At 44.3% G+C, this 12,265-nt stretch overlaps 1 protein-coding gene across 1 annotated transcript in view; it reads right to left on the reverse strand.

The window, feature by feature from the left end:
• The window catches only part of LOC119179571 (uncharacterized), a 92,343-nt gene that overhangs the window by 53,141 nt on the left and 26,937 nt on the right, over positions 1-12,265 (reverse strand). The window contains exon 4 of the mRNA XM_037430679.2: positions 3,785-4,208. Within this exon, the coding sequence (XP_037286576.2) occupies positions 3,785-4,208 (424 nt within the window). The remainder of the gene's footprint in view (positions 1-3,784; positions 4,209-12,265) is intronic.

Consider the following 12,265-nt stretch of genomic DNA (forward strand, 5'->3'; position numbering starts at 1 on the left):
ACAAGAAGTATTATGATAGAAGAAGTCGAAAAATGGTCTTGCAGATTGGGGACAATACATTGGTACTCCTACCAAGTGACAACAACAAGCTCACAATGAGTTGAAAGGGACCTTTTGAGGTGAAGAAGAAAGTGACTGATGTCGACTATGAGCTTGAAATTGGAGAAAGGCGAGAGGTACTGCATGTCAACATGCTGAAAAGATACGAGGACAGGCAACCCAACAAAGCAGAGGAAGTCGCAGGCATGATTGTTACGGAGACAGAGTTGGGAGATTCATACGAAGAAGAAATACCCACATACAGCATAACCAAAACAATGGATCGAGAGAAGGTGGTTATAAACCCTGATCTCAATGAGGTGCAGAGAAAAGAAGCGGAAAATGTGTTACAAGAGTTCGACGAAATCTTCTCAGACCTCCCAGGCTTGACGATGTTGCTCAAGTGCAGTATGCGATTAACCACGGAGAGGCGAGTTCATGTGAAACAGTATCCTCTGCCACTAGCTGTACAGAAAGACATAGATATGGAAATCAAACAGATGTTGGACCTGGGGATTATTGAGCGTTCCACATCTGTGTACAACTCACCTCTTGTGGTGGTAAAGAAGTCTGACGGGTCTAACAGTCTGTGTGGATTTTCGGCATCTAAATAAGGTACTGGTTGATCACTCAGAGCCCATACCACGAGTTGACGCAGTGTTTGCGAAGGTCGCGGGAAGAAAGTATTTTTCAAAGCTGGATCTCACTAAAGGGTACTGGCAGATACCCTTGGATGAAGCATCAAAGGAGAAAATGGCCTTCTCATGTGCACGAGGGTTATTTCAGTTCAGATTCATGCCCTTCGGACTGAAAACTGTGGCGCAGACTTTCACTAAACTCATGCAAATAGTGCTGCATGGACTCTAAAACGTGGAGCATTATATCGATGATATCCTAGTGGCGACAAATTCTTGGCAGGAACATGTGAAGACATTACAGGAAGTGTTTCGTAGGCTCCAAGAGGCGACGATCACAGTGAAAGCGATAAAATGCCAAATTGGGTTTCAAACGATTACCTTCCTTGGACACATTCTGGGAATGGGACACATCGCAGCTCATCCTGACACAATTGAGAAGATACAGTCTGCGCCGAGGCCATTGAACAGGAAGCAGTTGAGGTCCTTCTTGGGCCTTACAGGCTACTATAGAGAATTTATCCCCTCATTACGCGGATATAGTGAGTCCCCTTACCGATCTCACCAAAAAGAACGCGCCTAACATATTGCCTCGGTCGGAATGTCATGAGCAGGCATTTGAGCAACTGAAGAGGTGTATGGCTAAACCCCCGGTCCTTATGGCACCAGATCTCAGTAGGACGTTTGTTTTGCGAATGGATGCATCAGAAAGGGGTGTAAGAGAGGTACTGCTGCAGGAATCTGATGGGATCTTGCATCCAGTCTTGTACGCAAGTCGGAAGCTGAATGACCGAAAAAAAAACTACGCTGCAGTGGAGAAGGAATGTTATGCTTTAATATGGGCTGTTAAACGATTTCACATTTATTTGTATGGAACCCAGTTTGTGGTGCACACGGATCACCAGCTACTGGAGCGCCTCAACCGGGTGAAGCATAATAACGCTAAAGTCATGCGGTGGAGCCTTATCTTACAGGAGTACAGTTTCTCGGTCCAGTACATAAAAGGGAGAGACAATGTTGGCGCAGATTTTATGAGTAGAATGATGAAGTAGGAAACTCCGTGCGGACACATACCTAGTATCGTTGTTTCATTGCTGATGTGGGATGACAGCGAAGTGTGACTGTGACTCACGAAGATGGATGTGCACGTTAGTATAGGCAAGTTTAGTGGTGAAACAGTGAATTTAAGTGTGCCGGTGCAGTGACGTGATGTTGATTGATTTGTGGGGTTTAACGTCCCAAAACCACCGTTTGATTATGAGAGACGCCGTAGTGGAGGGCTCCGGAAATTTTGACCACCTGGGGTTCTTTAACGTGCACCCAAATCTGAGTACACGGGCCTACAACATTTCCGCCTCCATCGGAAATGCAGCCGCCGCAGCAGTGACGTGATGTGCCGTGAGGTGAAGTGTTGTGCGGTGAAGGGAAGTGCCGAGATGTGCCATGAAGTGAAGTGCTGTGTTGTGCAGGGAAGGATTGTGCGGTACAGTGAAGTGTATGGTGCTAGTGGAGACGACAGTTTTCGTGGAGCGAAAACTCAGAAAATTGGGGGCCATTGTCAAGAATGACAAGATGAAGAAAAGAAGAAGAGAAAGAAGTTGTCTTGAATAGGTAATTTAAACGCTGGAATGAGGAAGAAGAAGACGAGAAAAGAGCACGCGGGGACGGAGATTGGAACAAGAGGGCACGGGGCGAGTGAGGAACGTGAGAACCGAGACGTGGCGTTCGAGGGGCCAAGGGCTGCGAAAGTTCGGACTGGGTCTCGCCCGAGCACCTGACTCGGCACGCAGCGCAAGGAAGTACCGCTGTCCCTGGAAGGCAATGGTTCTCGCCCGAGCACCTGACTCGGTGAGCAGCGCACAGAGCAATCGCTAATCCTGGGCTGCAGTTTCCCGCCCCAGCACCGACCTCGGCGAGAAACCACTGGAGCTACCGCTGTAGTAGTTCTTCAACATCGTCACCAATGTTGAGCATAGATATGGCATGTCATTACGCTTGAGAGGGACACCCAGCGGACCAGAGGCTACGACACAACTGTAAGCGCGAGAACTAGAAAACGCAAACGGTATCAGACGTTGAAATGCACGTCATTAAGACATTTCCTTTTCTTTGTTTTTCAATGTGTGCATGTTTTGGTTGTTGTTTTGTTTTGTGATTTTTATGGTAATGAAGTGGGAGTTTCGTTTGGTACCATCAGCCTCTATGGTTTATTTCGCAACGCCCGACGAGCGAACCAGGCATCAGCATATACGCGTGACATCAGGCGATACTTAAACCACACAGTCATGCCTTTCTCAAAGCACTTGCAATAGCACACAACTTTAAATAACTCGTTACATATTTAGCCAACGATCACAGGCCCACAGATCAACATCACACCTGTTCAAAACTGTTCAAAATATTGGTGTGACTTTGATGTTGCTATCCGTACTAGCAAAGTTTTCATGGCATGCTGCGAGATTCATTGATGTGACCCCAGTTTTCTCAAAAAGGATATAGAAAAACAAAATGAGGAAACTAATCAGGATTGCACGTTGAGCTATTTGGATGTGGTTCATGGTAGCAAAGTACAAAGACAGGGACAACCGTGCTGCCCCTTCCTTCATTTGTATCCGTGCTGTGTTATACTCTTCCCTTCCTCTGCCAAGAAAAAAAAAAGAGCCAGAAAGGTCTCTTTTAGTGAAGTTACTAACTAAAGCCCTGAATGCTTGAATGTAATAATTCTGCTTTGCAAATTTGCTCGTGACAGCAGCAAATCACCATTCCCAGACCCAGTGATGTCGCTGAATAATGCCTTTTTCAGCACAGCTTTCCGAGCATCAAAACCTTGCTCTTACGCACCAAATTAGCTGCTCTAAAGTTCTTGTACTCAGTGCATGTCCTCAACAACAAAGCAATATAAGTTGTTCCTTCATAAGCACTATTCCTACACGTGTAAAATACGTGGTGGAATTGCAAAGCAAGAAAAGTTTTAGGAGTAAGACAGAAAACTGGACTATTTCTCACAGTCAGTCCTTTTGCTGTACTACTTATATGTAAAACAAGAAACAAAAAAAAAACGGGACCTCTCATCTAAAGATGGAGGGCAAAATTACAACTCAACTACTAACCTGGGTCCTTTGGAACTCGTCGGAACCTTGTTGGTGTCTTGTTGTGGAAGTTGACCACAAGTTCTGCCAGACTTTGGAGCCGCTCTGCTGGAGGCTTTTGCAGTGCCGGAGTGACAACTTTTTTCGCTGGTACAGCAACAGCGCTCTTACTTCTCGCCGAGGAACGTGCGTGTTGTCTTACTGGTGGAAGAACTACATGCTTCTTCGCATCTAAAGGAGCTCCAGATTTCTTCGCTGCTGGAAGCGCATTGGGCTTGCTTATTTTTGAAGGAGGTTCTTCCATCTTCATAGCCACATCGTTCCCATTTAATGAAGGAATGACTGGATGGCGGGCCAGAATCCTTTTTTTGGTTGATGTTTCTCTCTTGCATGACTTGACAGCAGAAGTTGATGCTGAGTTGCTTCTCTCTTCGGACTTGTCCATCTATGTATAGCCAGAACATGGTGACAGACACTCAGAAAATGAACACACAAAAACAAGAAGAGTGCTACGCTCAGCCATTAAGCAACATTCGTAAAAATGGCTTTGCTAGATATGATTATTACTTGTGCAAGGGTTGTGATGCAACAATGCGAAGGAAATGTGATTATATTGAGAAAACTGATGTTATGAGTCAATACAATCTTGATTGAGAGTAAGCGAGGGCCCTAATTTTTCACCTAATCCCTCAGGAATCTACAGCTGTGTACAAAAATTTTGTGAATTCTCTTAAGAATGAAACCTTCCTAATAAAATTATAGCAATTAAAATCTAGAGCAAGAAGCATAACGATGCATCACATCACAAGTAATCCTCTAAAATATAGTTAACAATAAGCCAAAAAATGTATATCCATATGAAACTGAAGTCAAACTACACTGGCATTCAAAATTTTGCGGACCACAGGAGCACGTGTCAAACAGCACCGTGGCGTAGTCTGATGGCTGCCTGCTAGCCTGATCGTTTTCTCTATTCAACAGCGCACGCACCGGAACGCCCGAAAAAGTGCAAGGTGTCACTTCTGTGGCCGCAAAAACACCGAGCGATGATATCCTGAGAAAAAGAGGACATTTGTACAGGCAGTGCTTAGTACATGCTGCACTCTGCGCTTTACTCCCAGGCGCTCCCCAAGACACTTCCACAAAACACCGCACGAAATTCCAGTGTGCATGTCTTCCACGAAAGTAATCTGTTCAGTACCCTAATATTAGAAGTTTTTTCGAAAAAACCTGATGCTGTATGCATGTTTTCCGTGTCGCAGAGCGTCTGGGACTAAGGCGCATAATGCAGCGCGCACCAAGCACTGCCAGTACAAATTTCGTGTTTTCGTCTCGATATCATCGTTTGGTGACAGCAGGAGTGACGCCTTGCGCTTCTCTTCATGCGTTCAGGTGCCCTCCTCTGTCGAAGAGATAAATAGAGCAAGCTGGCATGTAGGAAAGGGCACGCGTGCCCAGTGCGCTGTCGCGAGCTTTGCAGGCAGCCGTCAGACTGTGCCGTGGTGCTGTTTGACACGCATTCCCATGATCCGCAATATTTTGACTGCCACTGTACATTCCATGCAAAGCGTTGATTTTGACCACTTTATCTAAAAAGCTGAAAGTACAGTAAACCATTCACTACAGTTTTAGGTGCAAGAACTGTCTTCATTCTCCTAAGTAAAAGTCAATTTTCTTTAATTGAAGTAGGAAAGTTTCTGATGATCCTTTCTAAAGTGTACTTTCATGCTTTTCGAAAATTTTTGGTGTTGCTTGGACCAGCAAAAATGTTTCTTTCAAAAAATCATTCTTAACATATTAAGTTCCGTGTTCCAGCAGCCAAAATTTCTAAATATAAATCCTTGACGGTCAGCCGCCAAGGGTGACGCAGTTTGCATTAAATGACCATCATTCAATTTACTAAAGTGCAGATACGTACCGCACACATGTGTGCCTAGCCTTGTAACTTCTTCTTTTTGTAAAACAGTATTGCAAGCTCTAAATTCAGATTTATATGGCACTGACATTAATTAGGCAGGAGCCATGCAATTAACACAAACTAGATGGACCTTTAAGAAGCTCTAGCAATGATGTGCAGATCAGTTCCTAATCTTTTCATTGAATACTGTCCTGCCTATTTTCATCAGTGCTGCTACCCTTTTTTGTTGGTGCTTTAGAAGTGTGCGATCTCGCACAAAATTGAATTCATGCGCAAGTCACTGCTATCTGGTGATGATAGGATAGTTGGTTAAGAATGTTAATGCTTTTACCTAATCGCAGAATGCTCAGGTAGAAATTACAATGGCGAAAATGAAGTCATGGCAGAGCAAGGCTACTCCACAGGACAGAGGAGTGGCCCTTTTAACTAACACCAACCGGCTTATGACAGTGATGCTGCATATGGGCACACAAATAATAATGTCATGCTCCCTGACTTGAACTTTGACTGAAATCAAGCAGCAGACCCGATATACAGGGATAGTGTGTCACCATGCTTTCCCAACAGGCCACAGCAGTGGGTGGAACTGTCAATAAATCTCCGCCAAGATATTGTAATAAATCTTAAGTGTCCTTTATGAAACCGTCCGGAAGTGAACGCAAATTACACTACATGCTTTGGTGAAAATAACCAAACTAGAGGTTCAAATAACATAAATAGGATGTTATAATGCTTACTATAATTACTGCAATCAATCTCATATAAAAAACTAATGTCTCACAAAAAGATTATTGAAGTTTTTCCAACACCAAAGCATTGAATAACTATTCTAAACTGACTTGACAATGTAACTTTATAGTACGGGCAATTTTTATTTATATTTTTTATTATTTCAAGGTATCTTACAGGCCACAAGGGGGGGGGCATTGAGTAAGCGGGGCGATATCAAGTTGGCTACAATACATAAGAAAAGATACAATTCCAATATAAAACAGAAAGAACAGCAGTTAAACATATACATGTAAAGACGACGTAAGCATGCGAACAATAAGCGAAAGGGTGCATTTATTGAGCATAAGAACGGAGCGGTTATAAGTCACTGCTGTGACAATCTTGAAACGAGTTTATGTTTAAAAAAAAACTAGAATAGCATGTGAGATAACGATGAAAAGAGAAACGATACATTTCATAACGCCAATACAGCGGGGTGAATTTCCTGTGCTAAGAAAAAGAAAGTAGGCGATAGGCGGGATAACTGCCAGTCAGAACCAGCTTATCATACTAGAAATTTGCTTTGATAATGATGTAGGGCAAAAACGTTCCCAAAATTCATCCTTACACTACGAAGAGGCATCTCGGCGAACGTTGTGAAGTGGCTTGATAACTTATGATGAAGCGTTTCATGGTTTGTCTCGGCAGCAATGTGATCAGGCGAACTATTCCAGAAAATAATGGCTTATGGGAGTGCCGACTTGCTGAAGGCGTTTGTGGAGCCGTACATACGGGAATAGCTGAGATAGTTGTGTAATTTATGTGAGGTGAGATATGGTTTGTGCAGACCAGTAACGGTGATTCGGGAGGAGTGGATGATTTTATCAAATAATGAAATCAAGGCAATGTCGCGCCGGATGTTCAAGAGTGGAAGTAAAAGTTCCTATTTTATATGCGATATACTAGAATGGGGACCGTAGTTATTGGCGATGAAACGGCTTGCCCTATTCTGAACTTTTTCCAATGTATCAATTACGTATTTTTGAAGGGGAGACCAAATCGAACAGGCATATTCTAGTTGAGGATGAACCAGAGCCAAGTAGGCTAATTTGCAAAAGTTTGACGGTGCAGCTTTCAAGTTACATCTTAAGAAATCTAGCGATCTGGAAGCTTTGGCAGAGATTGCTTTAATGTGCTCAGACCACGATTGAGCAGGTGTAAGTATAATACCCAAGTACCGATATTGCATTGCGGTCGAGAGAATGAACATTAATGCTGAATGAAAATCGAGATCTTCTAGATTTATGTGTGAATGACATTACTTTGCATTTTGAGACATTTAGAGTCATGAGCCATGTACTACGCCAACCGTTACTTACGTCAAGGTCTTTTTGAAGCGACAGGTGATCTTTAAAGTTCTTGATTGAAGGTAAATTATGCAGTCGTCGGCGAATACCCTGATGCAAAAAGAGTCATGTTACGGAAGATCATTTACGAATATGAGGAAAAGTAATGATGCGAGTAAGCTACCTTGTAAGACACCTGAAAAAACATCAGTTAGGGAAGAAGAAAAATTGTTGACTGTTGTGTACTGCTGATGATTAGATAGAAAGTTGCGAAGCCATGATGGTGTACGGGGGTCTAATTTCAAGGCTGAAAGTTTTGATATCAGGCAACAGTGTGCAACCCGGTCAAAAGCCTTCGAATAGTCCAGGAACACGCAGTCAGTTTGATAATTATTGTCCGTATTTGCATGAAGATTTGTGGTTATTTCAAACAGCTGAGTCTCACACGAAAAGCCCTTTTGGAAACTGTGTTGACCTTTGAAAAAAAAATTATTGGATGCCAGATGTTTGTAAATATGCGAAGCAATGATGTGTTCTAGCATTTTACAACAAATACATGTAAGCGAAATAGGACGATAATTTTCGAAAATCTCTTTAATTGGCACTGTTTGTAATGGGGTCCCCACCCCCTCTTCCTGTCTGTCGGTGCCTCGCCGTCCTACATGGCAAGTTTAGCTTCCATCGACCGTCTCTCTGACGTGGCTGTCTGCGTCGGTACATCAAGCTCACGCACAAGCTGCCAGCTTACATCACTTCACATGCGACCATCTACTTCCACTAGGCAAACATTTATGGCGATGCACCTGCTTGAGTGCACAAGTCACCATTTATGAGACACAGCATGTATGGCTTCGCAACTGGGCGAGACAGTGCGGCAGGCAAAGTCATAGCGTGAACGGCGGTGAGGGGTGACCATTATTACACTAGACTCTCAGTAAACGAAAATTTGTTTAGCGGAACTACTGCTTAAACCTTAGCTCAGCAGAATAATATTCTCTGTTCAGTACGAAGTTGGTGGCCCTGGGAGATTTCTTATCACTACACATTTCTCGCCCGTCAGCTCCAATGAGCAGTAAAAGTTATGGCAATTTATGAAAGTAATTCGAGCACCTGCAATCTTTTTTTGCTCTCCAAAAGACCTCAAAAATTATGTCTTGGCACACGCTCGGCACAAATGTGATTTCTGCTGAAATGTAGGTGCGTGTAGCAGGTTTCACCTCTTCGCACAGAAATCACACCACTTAAATGGTAATTGTTGGGGGTTAATGTCCAACGAACATGATGCCATTAGGAGGGATGCCATAGTTACGGCTCCGAATATTTTGATGACCTGGAACCCTGAAACGGTTTTCACGATTTTGTACAAACAAACACATCGGGCCGGAACAACAAGAACTAAGGGTCATTTGTAGTGACCAATTTGAGCTCTCTGCGTAAAGTGAGTAATTTATTACGCTTTAAAGCTGCGAATCACTGCAGATCAGCGCAGATCGCTGAGACTAGGCCAAACACGTTTTTCAGTCCCCCATTCCCCGAGTAACATGCTCTGGCCATTTGACGTCGGCGTGACTACTGATCTGAATGGCTGTCATGGGCTGCGGAATGTGCGGCAGTAAGATCTGATGGCAGGGAGGGTGGCGGCACCTGTGGGAGCAGATGTGAACCACACCCCTATCATCGTTTGTGCTGCCGGACAGCATGCGTGCTGCCTAGCGCACTGTGTGATGGCCTCTAAGACTGCGTGCGATCTCGGAGGCTTAGACTGGTAAAAGCTCAAATCGTCGAGTGCGCTCACTTGAGCTCTTTGATCACCAGCGACGCCAGTGTCCCTCATGAGTTGAGGAGGCCAGATGGAGGTGAGGAGGGTATGATATCATTTTCCATAGCGGCCTTGGTACGTAACGTGTGTGGTGTGAATGATTTAATGATGTGCTAGCCTAAACGCTGACAAATCTTAAAGAAACGTTTCAGGGTGCCTTTAATGTGCGCCTAAATGTAGATACACGGTGGTTGCTCGAACAAACCAAGTGCCCTTGAAGGGACCCATGACCAATATTTATGGCACCCGTTTTCTTGAGTGCAAGGGAAAGCTTACCAGTCAGAGCTTGTAATCACGAAATGGTAACGTGGAAACGACCGTAGAACATTTATAATCAAAATTTTTCGATTTGTGGCGATTATGCAGTCTTAAGGAGACAAGTTGCAAACAGTGAATGTGATAGCGATAGCGATTATAAGCCTGTGTAATGCCAGCAGTGAAGAAAAGTGAAGCGGTAAGTACAAACACGAAATGTTGTGTTTGCCAATCCAGCAGTTCCGCGACCATTGCTTTCTAACGTGCTAATTTATTTTACAAGAGTTACAACACTTTCCTGGGGCTTCTTATGCAAGTAATTTTGGCAGTGCACAAGTCGATTATTTTATTTTAGCCAAGTCGAGCCATGCCAAGTCTTCGAAAACGAAACACTGCGTTTACACATGATCGACGATTCATTCATAGTAGTATCACGTGCGGTTGCAGTTGGAAGGCTTCAATATGTCATCACTTGACAACTTGAGCGAGTTAGAGAAACGAATTCTGGCTCGCATGCGAGTGCGAAATTAGGACCCCTATCAAGTAGCGGCAGTGCGACATGCTGCGACGGACAACAGCGGTAGCGACGAATCCGACGGAGCGCCACCATCACCACCACCACTAGCAGGCATAAATTGGTAGCGATTCTCCATAGGGCAGTAGGTCAACAGCATTTTGCGTGCCGCAGCGATGCCATTCACAAGCTCGCATGCTTTTCCCAACGCGCCCGATGCTACGGGAACCGAGCTGCTCTGGAAACGCCGCGTGGCACAAAAGCAGCGCCGCTTTTCATGCTCTACTTCTATTACCTTTCAAGCCACATAAGAACAAACGAAAATCAACAATAACGTGCATATTTGAAATTTAAGCCTTGATTTTGGTGCACTCTAAATAATCAAAGCAAAGTCATTAGGACTTTATAATTGTGGTTCATAGCTCTTGCGCTAGGGTCACGACATGCCGGGTTTGCTTACTTTTGAATGAGATTTAAAATTATAAATCCTACTCAAATCGCGAAAAATATGCTGTCACCTGTGACCATAATTCATGCTCTTTTCCTTTCCACCAGAATCTAATCACCCGTTCTGGCCACTTGTGGGTCCCTTTAAAGCAAAGTTGATGACATAGAAAAGAGGAAAGAGACGATACACCTTATAAATTCCAAACTTCAAACAATGTTCGCCAAAGACGATGACATCACCAGGGAAAGTATTCCACTCCAATAAGAGCCATCGGACTTCACTAAGCCATGCACTCCTTCTGGGACCTCCAGGGGGGGCCTTGAAAGGTGGGCACAGCGCCACTTGTGGTGCAGCGGGCGCACAACGTTGAGACTCTTGGCAGACAGCAGCGCCCCATTGCTTTGAAAGCTACGGTGGAACAAACGCTCGTCGACAGTGTGTTAGTGCGTGCTTTGAGCAGAATTTAAAAACATCGTAGTGGCACATTCTTTCCTGATGCGACTGCGAATAAATGGGAAAACTTGCTCGAAAACGGCCATGTTTTTCATGTCTCCCATGAGAGACTTGCTGCCCGTCGTCAGTACTGACGGTTATATGTGTGCGTCAGGTGTGCATAATGCAAGATGCTTACTTCATGACTACGGTGGTAACTGTCATTTTTTCGCACTTGCAATGTTATTGGTGCGTGTCCACTATCCGGACACTTGCAAAATACTCAAAGCATCTAGAAATATTGATGGCTCCATGGCCACTCGCCGCTAAACTCATGAATAGTGGCTAAGTGGCTTGCTCGTTTGTTGCGGCTTCATACTGCATGGCAATTTTAAGCCACAAGTCTTGTGAAGTGCTTTGCTTCAAATTGTCGTGGCATCGTCATTGTGATGGTAGCCTTTACCTCGCCGCTCGGGCAGGTCAAGCTATGAGCTTGAGGAGCGGGCGAGAAAAAGATTGCGCGATGATTTCGACCAGAGAAGACGGTGCAGCCCTGTTTTGTCTTTCGCTTCATCTTGTGGTACACTGTACTTGTAGAGTGGCACCATCGACAGCACAGTCACTTTGACCACCGTCGCGACTCTCTCAGTGACTACACCTTGCATTGTTTATGATGCTTTCCAAAACAAACACCGACATACAGATCTGTCGCTACAGCATTCACAAAGCTTTGTTTTCTACCATATTCTTTACCCGCATCTTTTTACCGAGCGTGCCTAGCACTGCTGGGCGGCTAGTTGTGTTTACGGTAATAAGGTACGCAACTCAGTTCGCCCCTTAACTGATCGCCCTACGAATCCTACAAAACACTAATTGACCGCGCATTGCATTCCCAGAACTGTGAAGGGTACACAGTGAGTCAATAATTCTTAAGGTGCATTAAAGCATTACATCAGCCCCCCGGGCTAAATTAAAATGCCTGAATACGTCTCTTTTTTCATTAGCTCTATGGCAGCAGGAACACATGCCAAAGTGATGTCTCAGACCAATTTGAGCATG

Source organism: Rhipicephalus microplus, chromosome 7 (genome assembly GCF_043290135.1).
Source record: "Rhipicephalus microplus isolate Deutch F79 chromosome 7, USDA_Rmic, whole genome shotgun sequence".
In the NCBI taxonomy this organism is placed as follows: domain Eukaryota; kingdom Metazoa; phylum Arthropoda; class Arachnida; order Ixodida; family Ixodidae; genus Rhipicephalus; species Rhipicephalus microplus.